Source organism: Cygnus olor, chromosome 2 (assembly GCF_009769625.2).
Source record: "Cygnus olor isolate bCygOlo1 chromosome 2, bCygOlo1.pri.v2, whole genome shotgun sequence".
NCBI classification, from domain to species: Eukaryota; Metazoa; Chordata; class Aves; order Anseriformes; family Anatidae; genus Cygnus; species Cygnus olor.
In genome coordinates, this window is record NC_049170.1 from 97,618,517 (window position 1) to 97,635,707 (window position 17,191).

Consider the following 17,191-nt stretch of genomic DNA (forward strand, 5'->3'; position numbering starts at 1 on the left):
TATCACAGCCCAGGGCTGTGTCCAGGGGGTTGCATTCAGTTCCCTGAGAGTATGGGCTCTCCAGCTGTAGCTTTTAAGTGTCTTTGCTGCTGGGGCTGCTGCTGTTGGGAACAAAAAGGACCCCCCCCCCTTCCTGACATGGCCCAGGCACCCAGGACCAGGCTGTAGCCCAGCCGTGATCAAAAAGCAGGTCCCAGGATGTGCTGCCCCGCTCACTGCAAGGTGCAGAGAAGAGCAGGTCCCCTGGCACTCTGCATTTGCTTTTTGGCAGCCACAAGCACAGACCTCACCTTAGTCTTTGTATGCAAGCTCTGCGCCCGGTGGCCTTTGTAAGAAGCAAGTCCTCTGAGCGTGACACAGGAACTATCTGTTGTGTTTTTTTTTTCTCTTTAAAGTTGCCTTTTTCTGCTGTGTTTTTATGTTACAAGGGTACCCTCTAATTTTTACCCCCCAACCAGCACAAAAGAAATGATGGATTAGTGCAGAAGTATCTTAGCATCTTTCTTCTCTTCAGTGGGAGGCACAAATCGAAGCTGACAGTTCCCTGGAACCAGCGCAGCCCATGAAGTAGCCACAATAATACATTTAATCTGCCAGCCCTTTCAAAGCATCGGGAGCACTATGGTCCCTGATGCCTCAAGAGAGCTGACCTTGCCTGGCAGAGCCAGACACCTCCTTACTGCTCCACCAGCCCTCAAGCAGCCCCGTTAGCCACTGCTGCTAGATCTCCCCGGGCCAGGCAGCCTGCTGGTAGACCTTCAGCAGCACCAGATCGATTTCAAATAATCGCTTCTCCAAGGCACTCCTGTTTCGCGATTCAAAAAATTTACGTATATACTTAGCTGCAGCACCCAGAGATTTGTCAGACTTGATCTTGTCCTAAAAATATCACTGATGGGAAAACCTCAAGCCATCCATCAACTCAAAAAAAGCTTGAGGAGCTGCAGCAGAGAAAATCTATCCAGTCATCACTGAGGTTCTGGTTTTAGCTTTTCTGTGTTTTCATGTCTGTGTGTATTCATGTCCACAAAAGGTCAGGCTAGACCAACCCTATTTATTCCTATTTAAACCCTTCTGCTCAAGCTGACCCAAGGAAGGAACCCATTTGCAGTGAAATCTGTTGGAGATAGGCAAATAAGCACCTGCAAATGCCCGTGGAAGGCTCATACTTCAACAGGTGAGCAGCCAAAACCACTTGGTCTGTCCCTCGGTGAGGCGTCTCTCCCCTTTGTCAAATTTATTGCACACCTGCTAGAAGACTGAAGCAAAACGGGAAAAATGTGGTAGTCTGGTGGGCATTTTCTAATTGTATGCAAGAGGGAAAATACCTTTCCTGTAACTAAGTAACTTGACGTCCTCAATTTAAGTATTTAAGTTAAGAACATTTAGTTTTAAAACAAGAAGGAGGGCATGTGTTACACCTTTGTGCAATAACGTCCCAGCAAGCAGCCTTTGGCCAGGGAATCTTCCAGGGTACAGGGACACCTCCTTCTCTGCTCATCACTGTGAGCATCATTGGATTATGGTACAAACAGCCACCCTTTGCGCTTCCCCAAATGTACAGGCATGGTTGTGGGCGATGGTGCTGTGGAAAACACTGCTGCTGCTCAATTAAGTGCATAACGTGTCAAGTCCTGCATGAATGAGTGCTCTCTCCTCGTCTCGTTCAGTATGTCTGCAATGTACCATTTATTAGCTCAAAGAAGGACTTGGGTTTTTGCACAGAGCTGATCATGGGCTAGGAAGCAGTTGGCTGTGAGGTGCTCTTTGATGCGTGAGACATGTTCCTGAATTCAATGTAACACTTGCAGACCACATCTATTTAGATGTACACCTGGCCTTTTTAATAAGAATAGACATCTGCCAAAGTAAACAGAGGTGACTGCTTGGCTTATTAGATGTTTAGATTAATAAAACCAAGAGCTGGAAATGCTCACTAAGTCATCTGTGCTACACAAAACCAAACCGAGCCCATATTAAAAATGGTAAGACTTCAGCTGTTGCCGAGGCTGCAGGATAAGCAGCTTAAAATTTTGCCTGCATATACCAGGGCTTCGCTGTCTTTGCAATCTGGGGGTGATGCTGCCTTCCTCTCCCCAGCCTTGTTTCATACACAGCCTGGTTTCCATGCATGCAGGAGCAGGACTTGTAGTGCATGCCATATATTTCATTTCCAAGCCCTGTGCTTCAAGCAGAAGCTCCCTGGTGTCTTTTTAAGGGTAGAGCCAGGGAAGCATGGAGAAAAAGCAGATCCTTGCTGAACAATGGTGGTGCACCGCTCCTGCCCGTGCTGCAGCATCCACCCTCACAGATGAGGAGGGTGCGGTGAAGGCGAAGGCTGCCATCTCTGCAGAGCAGAGTGCCTTGCAAAGCATGTATTTTGTGAAGGAAACATGGGCTTCCCTCTGGCATGGCCAGCATCCTGGCACCAGCTAGGAAAGACGATTGCTTCCATTGGAAAAAGGACAACAGAGTTTTCCCTCAGAGGAAACAAGAGATGGGAGAAAAATCATTGTATCCTCATTTTCCTGTGCCCAGAATGACAGCCCATTATTACTGTTATGTGAATTGGAAAATGCAGAAACTCCAACGGGGGATGAAATGAGGAAAGAGTAGGAGGACAGAGGAGGACAAAGTGCAGTGCTTTTCCTATAACATTTTCATTAGCCCTCAATGGCCCCAGTGGGTTTCTTCTTTAAATGGCAAAATAGGGAAAAAACAGGCCTGTTCTGAGATCCGTGCAGCCTTAATTTATGCAATGAAAAGCTACACGAAATAATTACCTTGTAGTTCAGCAATAATAAATGCTGTCAGATCTGTTTCATCTAGCCTTGGTTTATCTTTAACGTCTCTGTATCTAAAAAGTCTTAAATGGTAACTAATCTTATAGCATGGCTGGAGTGTGTGGCATTTGAAACTCAAGATTTCTCTTTTTTAATGTTCACTGCAGATTAAATTTACCAATTTAACTTGACTAGCTCTATTTGGAGTACACTTAAGAGTCTCATCAGGTTTATATTGGCTACATCAGTAGCAGTAAACTACGTCTGTTCAGGATTGTTTGCCAGCACTAATGGCACCAGGCACGGACCAGCCTGTACCCAAGGCATTGCACTGCCCCGTCCTCCAAAACAGAAATTAAATGTGCTTTCAGGACCCTGGGAGCAAGGAGATCACTTTTCCATTAAATTGTCAATATCTGCTTCAAATAGTTCCTGTAAATGCAGGCATGTCTATAAAGCTCTCCAGCTCCTTGTTGTGGTGGGCTAAACGTGCCACAGATGCATGGTGACATGGAGCTGGGCTTCCTCTGCCTTCCTGCAGTCCATTTCCATTCCTGCTGAACAGACCCATTGGTTGTCCAGTTAGTTGGCAGATTCCTTCTCCAGTACCAGCGTCTTTAACATAAGCTTTCCCAACAGGGAACCTTTACCTTGCACAAGCTCCCCTTAGCACTTTTTCCTACATCAGATCTTTTTCATCGGCTTTTCACAGCTCCTTTGACGTTGCCAGCTAGAGAATATGGTGGTGGTTTGGGGGAATTTGAGGCTATTGGGTGCTATTAGATAAGTGCTGTTGTCTCCTATACCTTTTAGAGCTTTTAAAGTTCAAAACATTGCAGTCAGAAGAACAATAACCTCCGCCACAACTTTAAATAAAAAAAATCAAAGTTATATATGACAGCTCTTGTCTAATGTAAGGTTCGAGTTGTAAATGCAGATGAGCTGAAGCCAAGAAACAAGAGTTACATCAGAGCACACAGCCTCTCTTGATAGCGTATGGACAGTGTTCAACTGCGGGGTGCACTAAAAGAGAGCTTCAGCCGTATGCCACAGCCAAGTATAAATGAAGTAGCACGGGACTTTTACGGCAGTGCTTTTGAAATGGACACACTTGTGAAGTGTTCAAAATATTAAAGAAATATATTGCTGCAGTACTCATACCTGGGACAAGAATGTCCGGCTTTAAGGACAACGTTCTGCCCTAAAACACGGAGGGAGGCATCTTCAACAATATATTAATGGGCAGTGTGCCATTAAAACACTCCTTGAATCAGAACTAACATGTAAACGTCCAAAGCATTTTAAGTCTTCCTAATCCCATGTATTTAAAGAGGAGCAGCAAAGTGTTTGTATCTCATTAGCGCCTGAAAGGATTTGACAACAGTGATGTTTTACTTTCAGGGGCGAAAATCCTGTCTCACTTGTTTAATTTATCTCACTCATGCTTATATTAGAGCGTACCTGGAGTGGATACTGAGTATGGCAATGGTTTGCCTGTCCTGGCTGGAGCAAAACTAATAATCTCTAGAGCAGCCCACTGGATACCTAGACTGTCCTACACAGAGCTTGATGCATTTACTTTCTTGCACATGCACAGAGGTGGCCTCAGCTTGCTGTCCTTGCCTGTGCTGCTGCTGTCTGCACAAAATGAGGGTTGTAAACAGAAGAAGTACTGGTGCAAAGCAGTAAAAGAAAGCAGCACTCTTAAGGATGCTTTTATACTAAACACGGCTGGGTCATTGCTTTTCTCTCCTGACAGTGGGAAGGTTTTTATGTTCACTGCTTACAGGGTCTGAGGAAGTCAGTCCACTCCACTGCTTACACTTGACATATAACTTTGGGACGCTGCTTGATGATCATGTATTTTGGCCAAAGACTCCCACTGGAGTTGCATGTATTTACATAAGGGCTGGCTTCGCCCAGTTGCTTTCAGACCTTACCCATGGGCTCACCCAAATGTTAGACCTGTAAAGGACAGCAGCACTCACAGTCACCTAGGGCTGCTAACTCACTAACTCCTACTGTTAATGATGGCAAAAGTGCAGGGCAGATTTATCACTTGTTGTGAGCTCTGCTGAGAAACTGCAATTCCATCCGATACATACGGTCAACTGTGCAGTGGCTCTCTGCTTAGGGTGGAAGAGGTGGTGAAGTAGCCAGGTTGCTGCTAGACGAAGTAATCCCTGCAGCCCGTTTTGCATCCTCCTGGTTTTACTACTTCTCACAAGATCGCCCCTTTTAGTTTATCTCCTGATACAGGGATAGATAACACCGTAACCCAAAGCCTTGCAGATGTACCCCACACTGTGCTGCCAAAATGACGGCTGGTATGATTCACTACAGGCACGGGTCACTCGCACCGAACCACTGTTGCAAATGCAGTGAAAGGTGGATTTCAAGCACAAGATGCTCATTCTCAGCTGGTTTTCAGAAAAGCTTTTCTTTATGTTATTTTCTGGCAGTTGAATGGTGGGGGGCTTTGCTTTTAATTAATTCTTTAATTGACAAAAACAATAATCAATGATGAGTAGAATTGGAGTTGACTTCTAATCAAAGATCATTTTGCACACCAGGGTTAGCTTAAAATGAATGAACATGAGATCTAATTAGACAGCCAGACTCTGATCTCTCAGTTACACTCTTATATGCTATTACAAAGCGAGTTTCGCTGATCTACAATAATACCAATTGAATATGATTGCTCTGTACTCAGACTGCCGTAAGAGAATGGCATTAAGGGTGGCCCTGGGTGTATTTCATGCTCACAGTTGCTCCAGCTGCCTGTGCAAAACAAATGTTGGAACTGAAAAAATGAGGTCAGCCACCGTGAACCCATCTGTCATGTGTGGGAGCCATTTAGTCTCAAACTTATTTTCCTTGGGTTTATTACAGTGAAATAGCTCATTTGCATTTCCCTCTCCTTATGTTTTCAGTGTGTGCTAAACCAAGGTTAAGGAACAGTGCTGTAGGTGTTTCTCAGAGGGGGGGTTAAGCAGAGGAAAGGGCAGCTTGTGACTCCACGTGCCAGGAGCTCTGGAGAGGGAGCAGCTACGAACAGGCTCCTAATGGAGCAAGACAGCGCGCTGCTTTTGCCTCCACCACCATCAGTCATTATTTGCATGCTAGCGAGGCCATGAGAGTTAGAGTCAAAGGCAGGATTTTCCTGTAATAATAAAAAAGCAAGTTAAAAGTCCCCACGTTGAATTTGGCACTGTACTGGTATAAAAGACTGATGTGTACTGAATTTATGGAGTTACATTGCAATAAGAACACCAAGCATGAGCTCCCCATGTATATACAGGCACAGATTCCTTTGCCATTCTGCCGGTGACCTGGATTGTTAGCTTTCTTCTTATTACGATTATTACTGCTTTTTGGTTTATGCACTTCATCCAGTTTGGGTGGGAGGAGCAAAACAAACAGCACGAGCTATTCCAGATGGTAGACAACTTGTGTTTCTACTCAGGGTGTCTAGTGATGAGCTAGCAAATACTGCGGCATTTCAGTTGAAAATATCCTTACATACAGCATAAAAAATGTTCTTATGGAAATGAAAAAATAAGTACAAGTCTTGCTATTAGTATCAAGTTTTGGAAAATATATTATTTGATACAAAAGCTAAAAACCAAAAGCTAAACCCAAAGTACCCAAAGCTAACATTTGTGTTTATTAGAAATAGGTAATGGCGCCTTGTGCTTGCTCATAGGATTTTCTGCATGATCAAGCAGATCTCTCAGCTACGGCTTAAGCAGGGCTAGGAAGGACACACAAGCACTTCTTTGAGTGTTATAAAAACTGAATCCACCCAAACCGAAGGTATTAAAATACATCTAATGTAAGAACATACCACTGCAAACAAAGCTGTTGGCGAGAAGTGAGCACACGCCTTCAGGGAGATCCCGCTGGTGGGTCAGCGGCGCAAGAGGCGAAGCTTGGATGTCCATGGGGGGCAGGAGACCCACCTCGGGCTGTGCTGGTTTAAACTAAGAGCTGCTGCTGCATGAGGTGGGGCAGAAGCTTGCCTGCTTCTGCTGGGGCAAGAATAAGAGGCTATCAACCACTTTGATGCCCACCGAAGCATGACCCAGGTGTTCCCAAATCTCCTGCTGGAAGGAGAAGGAGCCATCTCAGCTATAGCTCCTTCTCTGTGCAGTACTGCTCTCTGCAGCCATGCTGATAAGCCCACGTGGCTCTTTGTCTGTGTGCTATAATTAACGTTTGAAGCTCACAGATCTGCTGGCCTTTCACCGGCTGATGTAGGCTTGGGAAGTGTGCTTGTCAGTGTAGCCATATGCTGCTATTTAGGAATATCTCATAGTCTTGGACTTTGATGGAACGAATGCACGTGATTTTGTTCTGGCAACCCAGAATAGTTCTTCAGATGGAGCTCAGATGTCTGCACAACTCTGGCAAATGCTACCCTGCACAAGAAGTAGCAGCCCAGTTGCTGGGAGCATAAAAAGTGCCATCAAAGTTGTAATTGCTGTAACCCAATGATCAATAGAAGACACCCTTCTACAGATGCTTCCAGGAGATCCCATCCCACTGAAATGATCCTGATACACCAGGAATTAGGAGCCTATGCACCAATGCACAGCAGTGTTCATCCTAAAAATGTTAAAACACTTGTGAGAGAGTTAATTTTCTTGTGAAAGCTTTTATAATGCTTTTGGGTGCTCTTACCCATCTATTACTCTCAACTTTTTATATTAAAAAATCATCCACAAGAATGTCTAAATCGTCATCCAAGATGCATACCTCTATGCCTTCTAGGAGTCTAAGGAGCATGGAAACCATAAATTCCAGGTGGCTGTTTGGGCTACTGGCCATGCTGGCCGCGTATTGCCAAGGTAATTCAACAAACTCTGAAGGAAGAGGTTGGAAAATTGATGTTGAAAAATAATAGATTTTAGGCTACAAATGCAAGCAGCACGAGCTGAGTGCACGCTGAATGAACTTAGAATTGCACCAAGACTGAGTTTAGAACTGAATTGTGCTCTTTGGGTTTATTCATGCAAAGCAGAAAGAATTGGCTCACTGAGAGGACATGACTTCTAGGGTATAATCGGTTTCTTCCCATGTTGGATTTTTGGAGGTGCTCACTTCTAAATGGGATTTTATTGCAATAAAGTGTTTTCACCTTTGTAAATTGGCCAGCTAGTCTGATTATCAGAACATAATCCTTGACAGAGAGGAGAGGTGAACATATTCTTTCCTTTCATTATTCAACAAGTTTCCGGTTCATTTGTTAGACATACCCCATTGCCAGGTTTTCAGACAAGAGAGGTTCCTAGCATGCAAAACTGAGTCAATTGGCTTCTGCTGAGAAAGGTTTAGTGGACCCCCTCATCTTACCTTACCCTAAGCAATTATCATCAGTGTGCAGACTGCAGATCAGCACAGGGAACGGCAGACAAAACATCTCACTATGGGGATTGCATCTTCTTAGATTCAGAGTGGGCCTTGAAATGTGTGCCGCACAAAAAAAAAAAAAAAATCAGATAGGAGCAAAGGATTATCAAGGATCGCTTCAGCCCTTGAATCCACTCTCACATTCCCATTTAATCAAGGATTATACACAATCCAAAAGCATCCCCGAAGCCTCTGAGCACCTAACCCTCATCTGCAGCTTCCTAACACCCTACAGCAAACCCTAGGCCCAGAGCTGAAATTGTAGATGCTACAAGGAGAGAGCAGGAGCAATCACGGGCACCACCACCACTCGTGTTCTTATTGCTATGTTTGCTAGCACATGTGAAGTAAAAACAACTTCCCTCATCGTATGGTGGTCTCTAGGTCAGTCGTGGGGAAAAAGCAAGCAAAAAGGGTCCAAACAAAAGTCAGTCTAGATTTAGCAAACATGATTCTCACTGAATTTCACTTCTCTTAGTTGGAAGTTCACACTGTTTATCAGATATTTTGGCATTACTGGAGGTGCAAGTCCATTCAGAGGGTGACTAAAAGGGGCAGTCCTGTGGAAGTGATGGGCTCTGCAGTCCCTTCTCCTCTCATTAGCTCAGGCTCAGCTGTTCCGACTGAAAGGAGAGATGGGGCTTTTATTTCCCCGAGGACAGAGACATCATCAATCATCTGCCATTCCCTGCTGCACACTGTCAGTGAGTCAGGCAGAGAAAAATACTGATACAATTTCACCTTATCCCTTGACACTGCTGATGGGCTAATCATTCAGCTGCCACACACTTAGCACGGGCAATACTAATTACACTAATTGTGCTTATACACAGTGCATGTTTATATTAGCTAGTAAGCAGACTGGTGATTTTTAAAAAATGAAATATCAGTGGTTCATCAACTACATAGATTTTAAAATGCAAGTGTACCTGTTGGGTTCACTGCTGAGGCAGAAGTCTCAGATCTCAAAAGCTTTTAATACCATTTGAGATGTACAGTATGCTTTAATATTGAGAGAAAAATGCATGTTGTATCTAGAAGATGGTAGGATTATATCAGATAACTACTGAAGATGGACTGAGATACTTAGTCACTTGGTTGGAGCATCCCCAAAATCCCCTTAGGGGTGTGCATCTGTAGGGACACTGGTCAGTTCAGCAACAGATCTGAGTAAGTCCTTGTGGGATGAGCCTTACTGAAATTTCCCTAGTGACTACATATATGCATATAATCAGCAAACAGCCCTATTATTAAATTCAGAGGTAGGTTTGTTTATTTGAACTACTGCTGCCAGCACAGAGGCCTATGAATGGTTTAATAGGCAGGAAAATAAATCCCCCTCAACAAAGCGTTTTCCAACAATGTGACAAATACTCATCACCCAAAGCATATTTGCTAGATGTCGGTATCATAAATAATCCACGGAATGGTGCCCATGTGAATCTGGGCTAAGAGGCTGCTGCTGCTAAAGAGGGTCAGTGCAGCAGTGTGAGGTCAGCTGGAAATGTCTGAGATGTAGGCAATGTAAGTTTAAATCTTAAGAACAGATTGTGTTTGTACGGTGGAGGCAACCTCTAACCTGATGAACTGAAAAGTAATTGAACCCAACTGTGAGATTTCATCATTTCTGACTCCGTTACTTCCTTTTATCACAGCTTTCTTCTGTAAAGAAATCCAACATACATTAATCGCCAAGATTATACATAACATATATTTATAGAGAGAGAGCATAAGCCAATCTGGGCTCTGACTTCTGAACATTTTATGCAAAAACAAAGCACAAGTAGCTCCAGGCAGGTCTCCAGTTTGCATTTCAATTGCACTTCATCCACACTTCCTTTCAGTACTGTGTGGAAAGGCTTCACTACTAAAGCATTGCAAAGCCTCCTGAGCACTTCGGCAAAATAAGTAAAATAAATAAATCGGTAAATTCCTTTTCTGAGATTATTATATTTTTATTTTTCCCAAAGCAAAAGAAAACCTAACACCTAAGAAAAAAAAAAAAGAAAACCTAAAACCTAACCTACCAGTGTGCATGCAAACGCTCAAAGGCTTTGTTCAGACCTTTGCCCTTCATTCATGTTAACACAGGAGATATTCACTGTGAGGAGGATGCTAGCTCTTCTATATGAGTTTTGAATCTGAAGTAAGTGTGTTTTTATAGCCAGCGTGGTCAGGACTAGCACCCAGCTTCAGGTTTGCTCTTGCTGCCCTTAGTTCCCGAGGAACAGCTGATGATTGTGGGGCTGAATCTCCCATGAGTGCCAGCGGGGTAAACCCGTCATGCCTGCCTCTGTGCTCCAGGAGCGGGGCCAGCCGGGTTGGAATGGCCTCCAGCTGTAAAGGTCTCCCAAAATGGGGTCCAGCCACATCCAGGCTGCTTACTGGAATAGCCTCTTGCCTGTGCTAATCCCCCAAACGTGCCTGGAGATCATTCAAGAAGGTTTTGGTTGGCGCAGCCAGCATGAGAGAGATCTCAGTGGCTGTTCTTCCCCAGGCTGACTGGGGATAAGAAGAGCTTTCCAGGACTACCCAGGCAGATCACAGCTGCCTACTGGTCACAGCAAAGGAGAAAATTCAGCTTAAATACACGTATCACAAAGCCGAGGTGTGAGAGTTGCCCAGTCACACGGGGACCGATCCATTTCTCACTTCCGAAGCTGGGAGGTTGATGCCATTTGGGTTGTGTAACAGGGAGAACTTCGCATTGCTAATGGCGTTGACAATTCTGGAGCTGGAAGAAATATTTTTGGCAGAGCTCTTACAGAAATATTCCTGACAAAGCAGCTCTTCTTGGGCAATGCAGTCCTCTCCAGAGAGAAGAAGTAGCTTGCCACGATGCCTAACACCACCTCAGAGAGTATTTGTCCAGCCTAGCATTACAAACTAAACACAACTGGACTGCGCACAACATTTCCCCACATATTTGCTTTTTCCAGTGAGTGTTTGCCATGGAGGCACCACGTAGCTCTGCTCCTTATCTTCGATAAATAAATCTGGTTGTGGAGGCTCAGGCTGCAGATCCGTGGTCCTCACGATTGGCTCCTTTTTGGGCACTCAGCTCTGGATTGTTCTTCATCTGTGGGGACTGCTTTAAATGTGAGGCTGCTTTAAAAGCACCCGCTCAGCCCCGCAGGCTGCAGTTTCACAAAGCATCAGCTCTGCTGCCTGCAGGCTGCTCCGGCCCTGCTACGCAGTCCTGTCTCAGCCCCAACCTCATCCACAGCTGTTGGAGGTGGAATGAACAGGGGATACAGGACATGCCAGGGCTGCCTTTTAAAATAGATGGGAAAAAAACTTTTTTTTTTTCTTTCTTTTTTTTTTCAGTTATTTTTAAGCTGGCCTAGTTTCTCCATACGTATCACAGCACGACAACATTAGCACCCTGGGAAGGACGGAGGTGGTGGGTCCAGTGGGGTAGAGGACCTCTGCCTCCTTCTCCTTAGTCTGCTGATCCCTGAACTGAGGCTCAGTGCAGATGCCGAGCTGGGCACATGAAATGAGCACACACACACACCAAGAGCTTCCTCTCATGTTGCCAAGGCCCCCTTGAAAGCGTGAAGCACAGAACATGTAAAACCCTCACCATCTCTGCTGTTTTCCAGGAAAATTAGACATCCTTACAGGCACTCCTGCGGTTTATTCTGAAAACAGGGCGAGGGATCTCCATAGACTGGAGCAGGGAGTCATGTTCGAGCCCTATCTGACAGCCCCTCATGGGGCTGGATCACCACCTGGGATGCTGGGCAGTCCCTGCCTTGCCGTGCACCTCTTGCCCGCCTCTGTCCCTGACGTTCCTTCCTTCCTTCCGTTGTTTTTCAGGAATATCCTCCCGGCTCCCAGAAATCATGTCAATAGGATCACATTCATTCTCTCCAGGAGGTCCTAATGGGATTATCAGGAGCCAGTCCTTTGCTGGCTTCAGCGGGCTTCAAGAGAGACGCTCCAGGCAAGTACCATGCTCTTTAAGAGGAACTTCTGAGTCAGGTGCTAAAGGGGCCCTGGGGTTTGAAAGGTGGAAAAGAGGTGAGAGAGGACTGACTTCTCTCCAACTTGCAGAAAAAAAGTCTTCTAGGCTAAAATATCTCTCTACATTGTGTGTATAATCAAGTTGTTATCCTGAGTCTTAACTACCAAATACTTCCCCTCCACCCTTAACGCAGGGCTTCCTCACATGCCTCAGAGTTGTGAGAACATTTCTGAGAATAATTTTAATTCCCTAATTTACACAGCGATCTTTTCACACGTAAAGTGCACAGAAGCACGATACGCTTCCCACCGCCCCCAGCTTCAGACTGCCGCTACCTAAAAGTCATTTTTCCCTGTGAATTCAAAGCAAGTCCCCTTCCTTCGCGGGGCTGCCTCAGCATCCTGCTGGGAGCAGGGCAGATCTTGGGGGCAGAACCCTTCCTTGCATTGCCTTTTGGCTAGACAGGACTTCAGGCTTTGAGACAGGCATTTCCCAAGCCAGGAAGAAGCCCCAGAGGCTACTTTATAATTAGCTTCAACTTGTGCACCTCTACATCACCGGCTCAGGTCAGCGATGGTTGTTGGATGCTGATCTAGAGAAAAGAGTCCAAGGAGGCACCTACATGCAGCACAACTCTCCTCTATCCACAGTCCATGCTCAACGTCAGCAGCGTGATGCTGCCCTCCAGGCACATGCTTAACCACCCCCCAGTCTTCCTTAGGAGCCCCCAGGCTTTATGCCTGATATTATCTGGGCTCCCCTTTGTTTTTTAGCCTCTTTATGGTGACGTGAGGCAGGACAGGCATAGGATGAGACAGAGAAAGGGCTGATGAGCCCGGGACTTAAGCCGGCATTCATATCTCGGAAAGGCAACTGGCACATCAAAAGCTGACAGCAAGTCCCAGGCTGCTCAGACCTCTCAACCTGTAAACAAACACAGCCCTTTAACTGGCAGGCACGTAAGCAGAATTGCTTCTGCTAGCAGAGATAATATCAGGAAGATTTCTTTAAGCTACGCTTCTTCGAGATCATTATGATTTATAGGGATTTCCCCCCTCTTTAATGTTTGCTTTGCAGGTGTAACTCTTTTATTGAAAATTCCTCTGCGCTCAAGAAGCCCCAAGCGAAGGTGAAGAAAATGCATAATTTGGGCCACAAGAACAGCACCACCCCCAAGGAGCCCCAGCCCAAAAGGATGGAAGAGGTCTACAGAGCCCTGAAGAATGGCCTGGAGTAAGAGCCTTTATTGTGCTTGCCGACTGAAGCTCTCTGTGACATTTTAGAGCCTAGAATGACATTTCACAGGAGCAGAGATCCTTAATCATAGGCTAGAAGAATGCACCTGTTGGAGCCTTCGTTCTAACACTTTTGATTGGAAATACTTGTAGGGGAAATGGGGAACAATCCCAATTCCGCTAAGTTTGATAGGAAAGCTCCCAAGGGCTGGGATTTCACCAGTAAATGTTGTTTTGTTTTTGTTTTCCTCCAAATTTCCTTGAGTCATATCAGAGGCTTGTATCGCCCTTCAGATAACGTCCCAGCTGATAATGGGGCTTTTACCAGCCAGACAGGAGAGCAGTGATTGGAAGGCCCCAGCCTCTAAACTAAGCAGCAGACGGCTTACTTGAAAGTGGTCGTTCAGCGACAGGAAAGCACCGAGCTCTTATACAAAGATAAATAACCGGCTCCTACTTTTTCTCTGAAAGGCAGCAAGGAAGCTGGTTTTAGGACAGATCAATGCAAATGCATTTTTGTCTGAAAGCGCACCCAGGGAGGAAAGCCATTTGTTGCAGAGATTTCCTTTTACGACTCTCAGCAATCGGCTCCGTTACGTGCCGCAGAGCTCACGCCTCCCTTCTCTGGTTTGTGTTTACAGCGAGTATCTGGAAGTTCACCAGACAGAGCTGGACAAGTTGACTGCTCAGTTAAAAGACATGAGAAGAAACTCACGCCTGGTACGTGCCATGCTTTTTATTGGGTAGATGCACTATAATCTTCCAGAGGTACTGGAGCAGGCACGGGCTGGGAGTGGGAAGTTGGAAATTTGTGCGTGTGCTGTTTGTCCCTTCTAGATCTTGTTTTTGATTTCTCTTCACTTATAAATATTACTTTCTCGTGGTTCTCTGTTGCTGTTATGTTGCAAAATAAATCACAATTTCCTCTTCTCTGTTGCAGGGAGTCCTGTATGATTTAGATAAGGTATGTTACTCTCTTTGACACTTCTTACAACAAGGGTTAATAGTTGTATGATGCATGAAGCTGGCATGGGAGACCTCTCTCAGCCAAATCTATTAGTCAGGCCAACACCATCGATGCTTCACAATCTGGACATTCACAAAGAGCAGGACAAACGCCCCAGACGAGTAACTCAGTTGGAGGTGGGCTCGCTGGTAGCTGTCCTTGGGATAGCTCTGGCCTGCAGTCATCTCTTATCCCTGCTCCTGCCAATGCTGGGGAATAACAAGCTGAAAAAATGAAAATATTCTTCCCCTTGGGAAATTTTGGGTGAAACAAAAGAAAAGCTTTCAAAAAAAAGTTTCCTGAATGATCTGGCTTTTTCAGTCAAAATACCAAGCTTGTTTTTGCTTTCAAAAACAGTTTATTCAGGAAGAGAATGGATTTTGAAATGCAAAACCTCATCAATTTTAATACAGGTTTTCAAAGTACTGAAAAAATACAGTTTTCCAAGCCAAAAAGTCTCACATTCCTTAACAACAACAACAAACTAGGAAATTTTTGTCAAGGAAAACCTATGCAGACCCCACCAGAAAGCTTTTTTTTTTTTTTTTTAATATATGTTATATAGACGCCAATGAGCTCCATGTTTTCAGCAGCAGATTAATCATAGTAAGGTGTGGCAGTCAATTCTGGATTTGTGGGCACTGAAGCCCTGCACATTTTAAGGAGTTCCTTGGACTCCCATGAACCCAAAGACACGAGCAGAGCTAGTAGAGATGTCCTACTGCTGCATTCAGTTGTGCCTCACCCTCTGCTTCTCTGTTTCCTCCAGCAAATCAAAGCAGTGGAGCGATACATGAGGAGGCTGGAGTTCCACATCAGCAAGGTAACAAGCGTCCTTAGCATCTGTCTTCTGCACCAGCTCTTACGTTATGAGGAAAACAAACCCTTGGCCAAAAAGGTGCCCCTCCACACCAGTGCTGACACAGCCTCTCCCACATTCAGTATTTTTGCTGTAACCACTTGGGGGTCAGAGACAAAGGAAGCGGTTTGCAGCTTCTGATGTCCAGCTGTTCTCCATGCCCCATGACACTCCCGTGTGCTTTTAGCCATACAGAGAACATGGGATCAGACAGCTGCTGTGGAAAGTCTCTCTCACAGCATGCTTATTTTCAAATTATAGGTAGAAATGGAGTTACAGCTGAAAGCAATCTAGTTCAGCAGTTGTTTCCACTGTACACCATGGCTAGACTGGAGTTATTCCCAGTTTTCACTGCCAATGCTTCTTCTGCGTGGCTTGGTGGGCCCACATCTGCTTGATTACATCGGTGAGAATGAGTCTATCATACCCAGTAGAGGTACTGGTGATTTATACCAATACATTTTCAAGCTGGACAAAATCCACAGCATGTATTCTCTCGGTTATAAACATATCTGCTAGCTATTAGTTACTTTCCTGAGCCTGACAAAAGAATGAATTATTTTTGACGGATGAAATGTCTTTTGAGAGTTGTTTGAAAAGCGTTCATGCAGCTTGAAGTGCTCCAATTATGACAGCCCATCCAAACCTTTTAATTTCATGTTCTCTTACTCTCAGAGCTGAAAAAGTCACCAGGCAATAGGCTGAAAATTTGTTCCCCAAACCACCTTCTCTCTTGCTGGCAACATGAATGGCAAAATTATTGCTTGAAAAACATTTCCATTCACGTCCTTCCCACTCCAGCTGCTCAGAGCTAATGGCTTCTGCGCTTATAATAGGAATGAAAAGCACCAAGAGGTAACGCTGGTCAGCCGAGCACATTAGTTCACTTTCTGTAACCCACAGCAACAGAGGCAGGAAGAGCAGAGGTGCACAGCATTAAAACTCATGGTCTTGCTCAGGTGGCGGCACACTGCAGTTCCTGATCAAGCCCCGGAGGAGGGCTCTTTTGGCAGGAGGCTGTGCCATGCTGAACGAGGGCACCCGCTCTCCCTAAAACGGGACGTGAGGAGCAGAGAGCTCATCTGTCAGGGTGGCTAAGTGTGTCCCCACCATGCAGGATGCCAGCCCCAGGTCAACGCTCCACACTAACAGCAGGAGTAAATACCAAGGGACAGCTATTTATAGGAGCTGTCTTTAGCATGGGGAGCGGTGCGGACTTGCAAGAGAAATAGTGGTGGATGACACTCCAAGAAGCTTTTCCCCGTAACTTTGAAATAGCAAAATGCTGCCAGCACTTCCAATACTTCTTGATGCACTGTTTCACCTGCAAAGCAGTTCCCATGTCAGCTGGAGATCCCTCATTAGGGGCTTCAGTCATCAGGAGTCCAAATTCACCTTGTGAAAACCAATGTCATGCTTTGAAGCTGTCAGGGAGAGCAGTCCTGCTCCCAATAGGTGGTGACACCTTCTGTTGGAGGTTAAGCAGGCTTAGAAAACGGAAATAACAGCACACCTGGATGGTCGCATCAGGATCATTCCTAATACAGCAAAACAGTCAGACTTAGGAAGCCAAGGCACTGGAAGCTTTCATAGAGAGAAATTCTGCTGTGAAAACCCACTAGTGAGCACCAGGGTGCATGGGGCAGCCACTTGATATCAGTGAGAACGAAGAGAAACAGTTATTCTAGGTAAAAAACAAATATCATCCTATCTTAGAAGGGACATTAGAAGAAGATGCATCTTTCTCTATTCCTTTCTCCCTCCTCACCCTAATAAATTTAGATTAGAAAGCCTGTCTCCTGCATCTAGCAGCTTAAGTTCATATAGATTGTAGATGCCCAATGAACGGTTTGGATAGTGTAAATATACACCTTCAGTGCAGGGATTAGAGGGAAAAGGGAAACCAAAGCATGGGACATAAATCCA

The 17,191-nt window shown here is 45.2% G+C and overlaps 1 protein-coding gene across 3 annotated transcripts in view; it reads left to right on the top strand.

The window, feature by feature from the left end:
• The window catches only part of RIPOR2 (RHO family interacting cell polarization regulator 2), a 62,005-nt gene that overhangs the window by 16,651 nt on the left and 28,163 nt on the right, over positions 1-17,191 (top strand). For all 3 annotated transcript variants that reach the window (XM_040549454.1, XM_040549456.1, XM_040549455.1), the window contains exons 2-6: positions 12,018-12,144; positions 13,243-13,398; positions 14,042-14,120; positions 14,341-14,364; positions 15,176-15,229. In XM_040549454.1, coding sequence (XP_040405388.1) covers positions 12,018-12,144; positions 13,243-13,398; positions 14,042-14,120; positions 14,341-14,364; positions 15,176-15,229 — 440 coding nt within the window. The remainder of the gene's footprint in view (positions 1-12,017; positions 12,145-13,242; positions 13,399-14,041; positions 14,121-14,340; positions 14,365-15,175; positions 15,230-17,191) is intronic.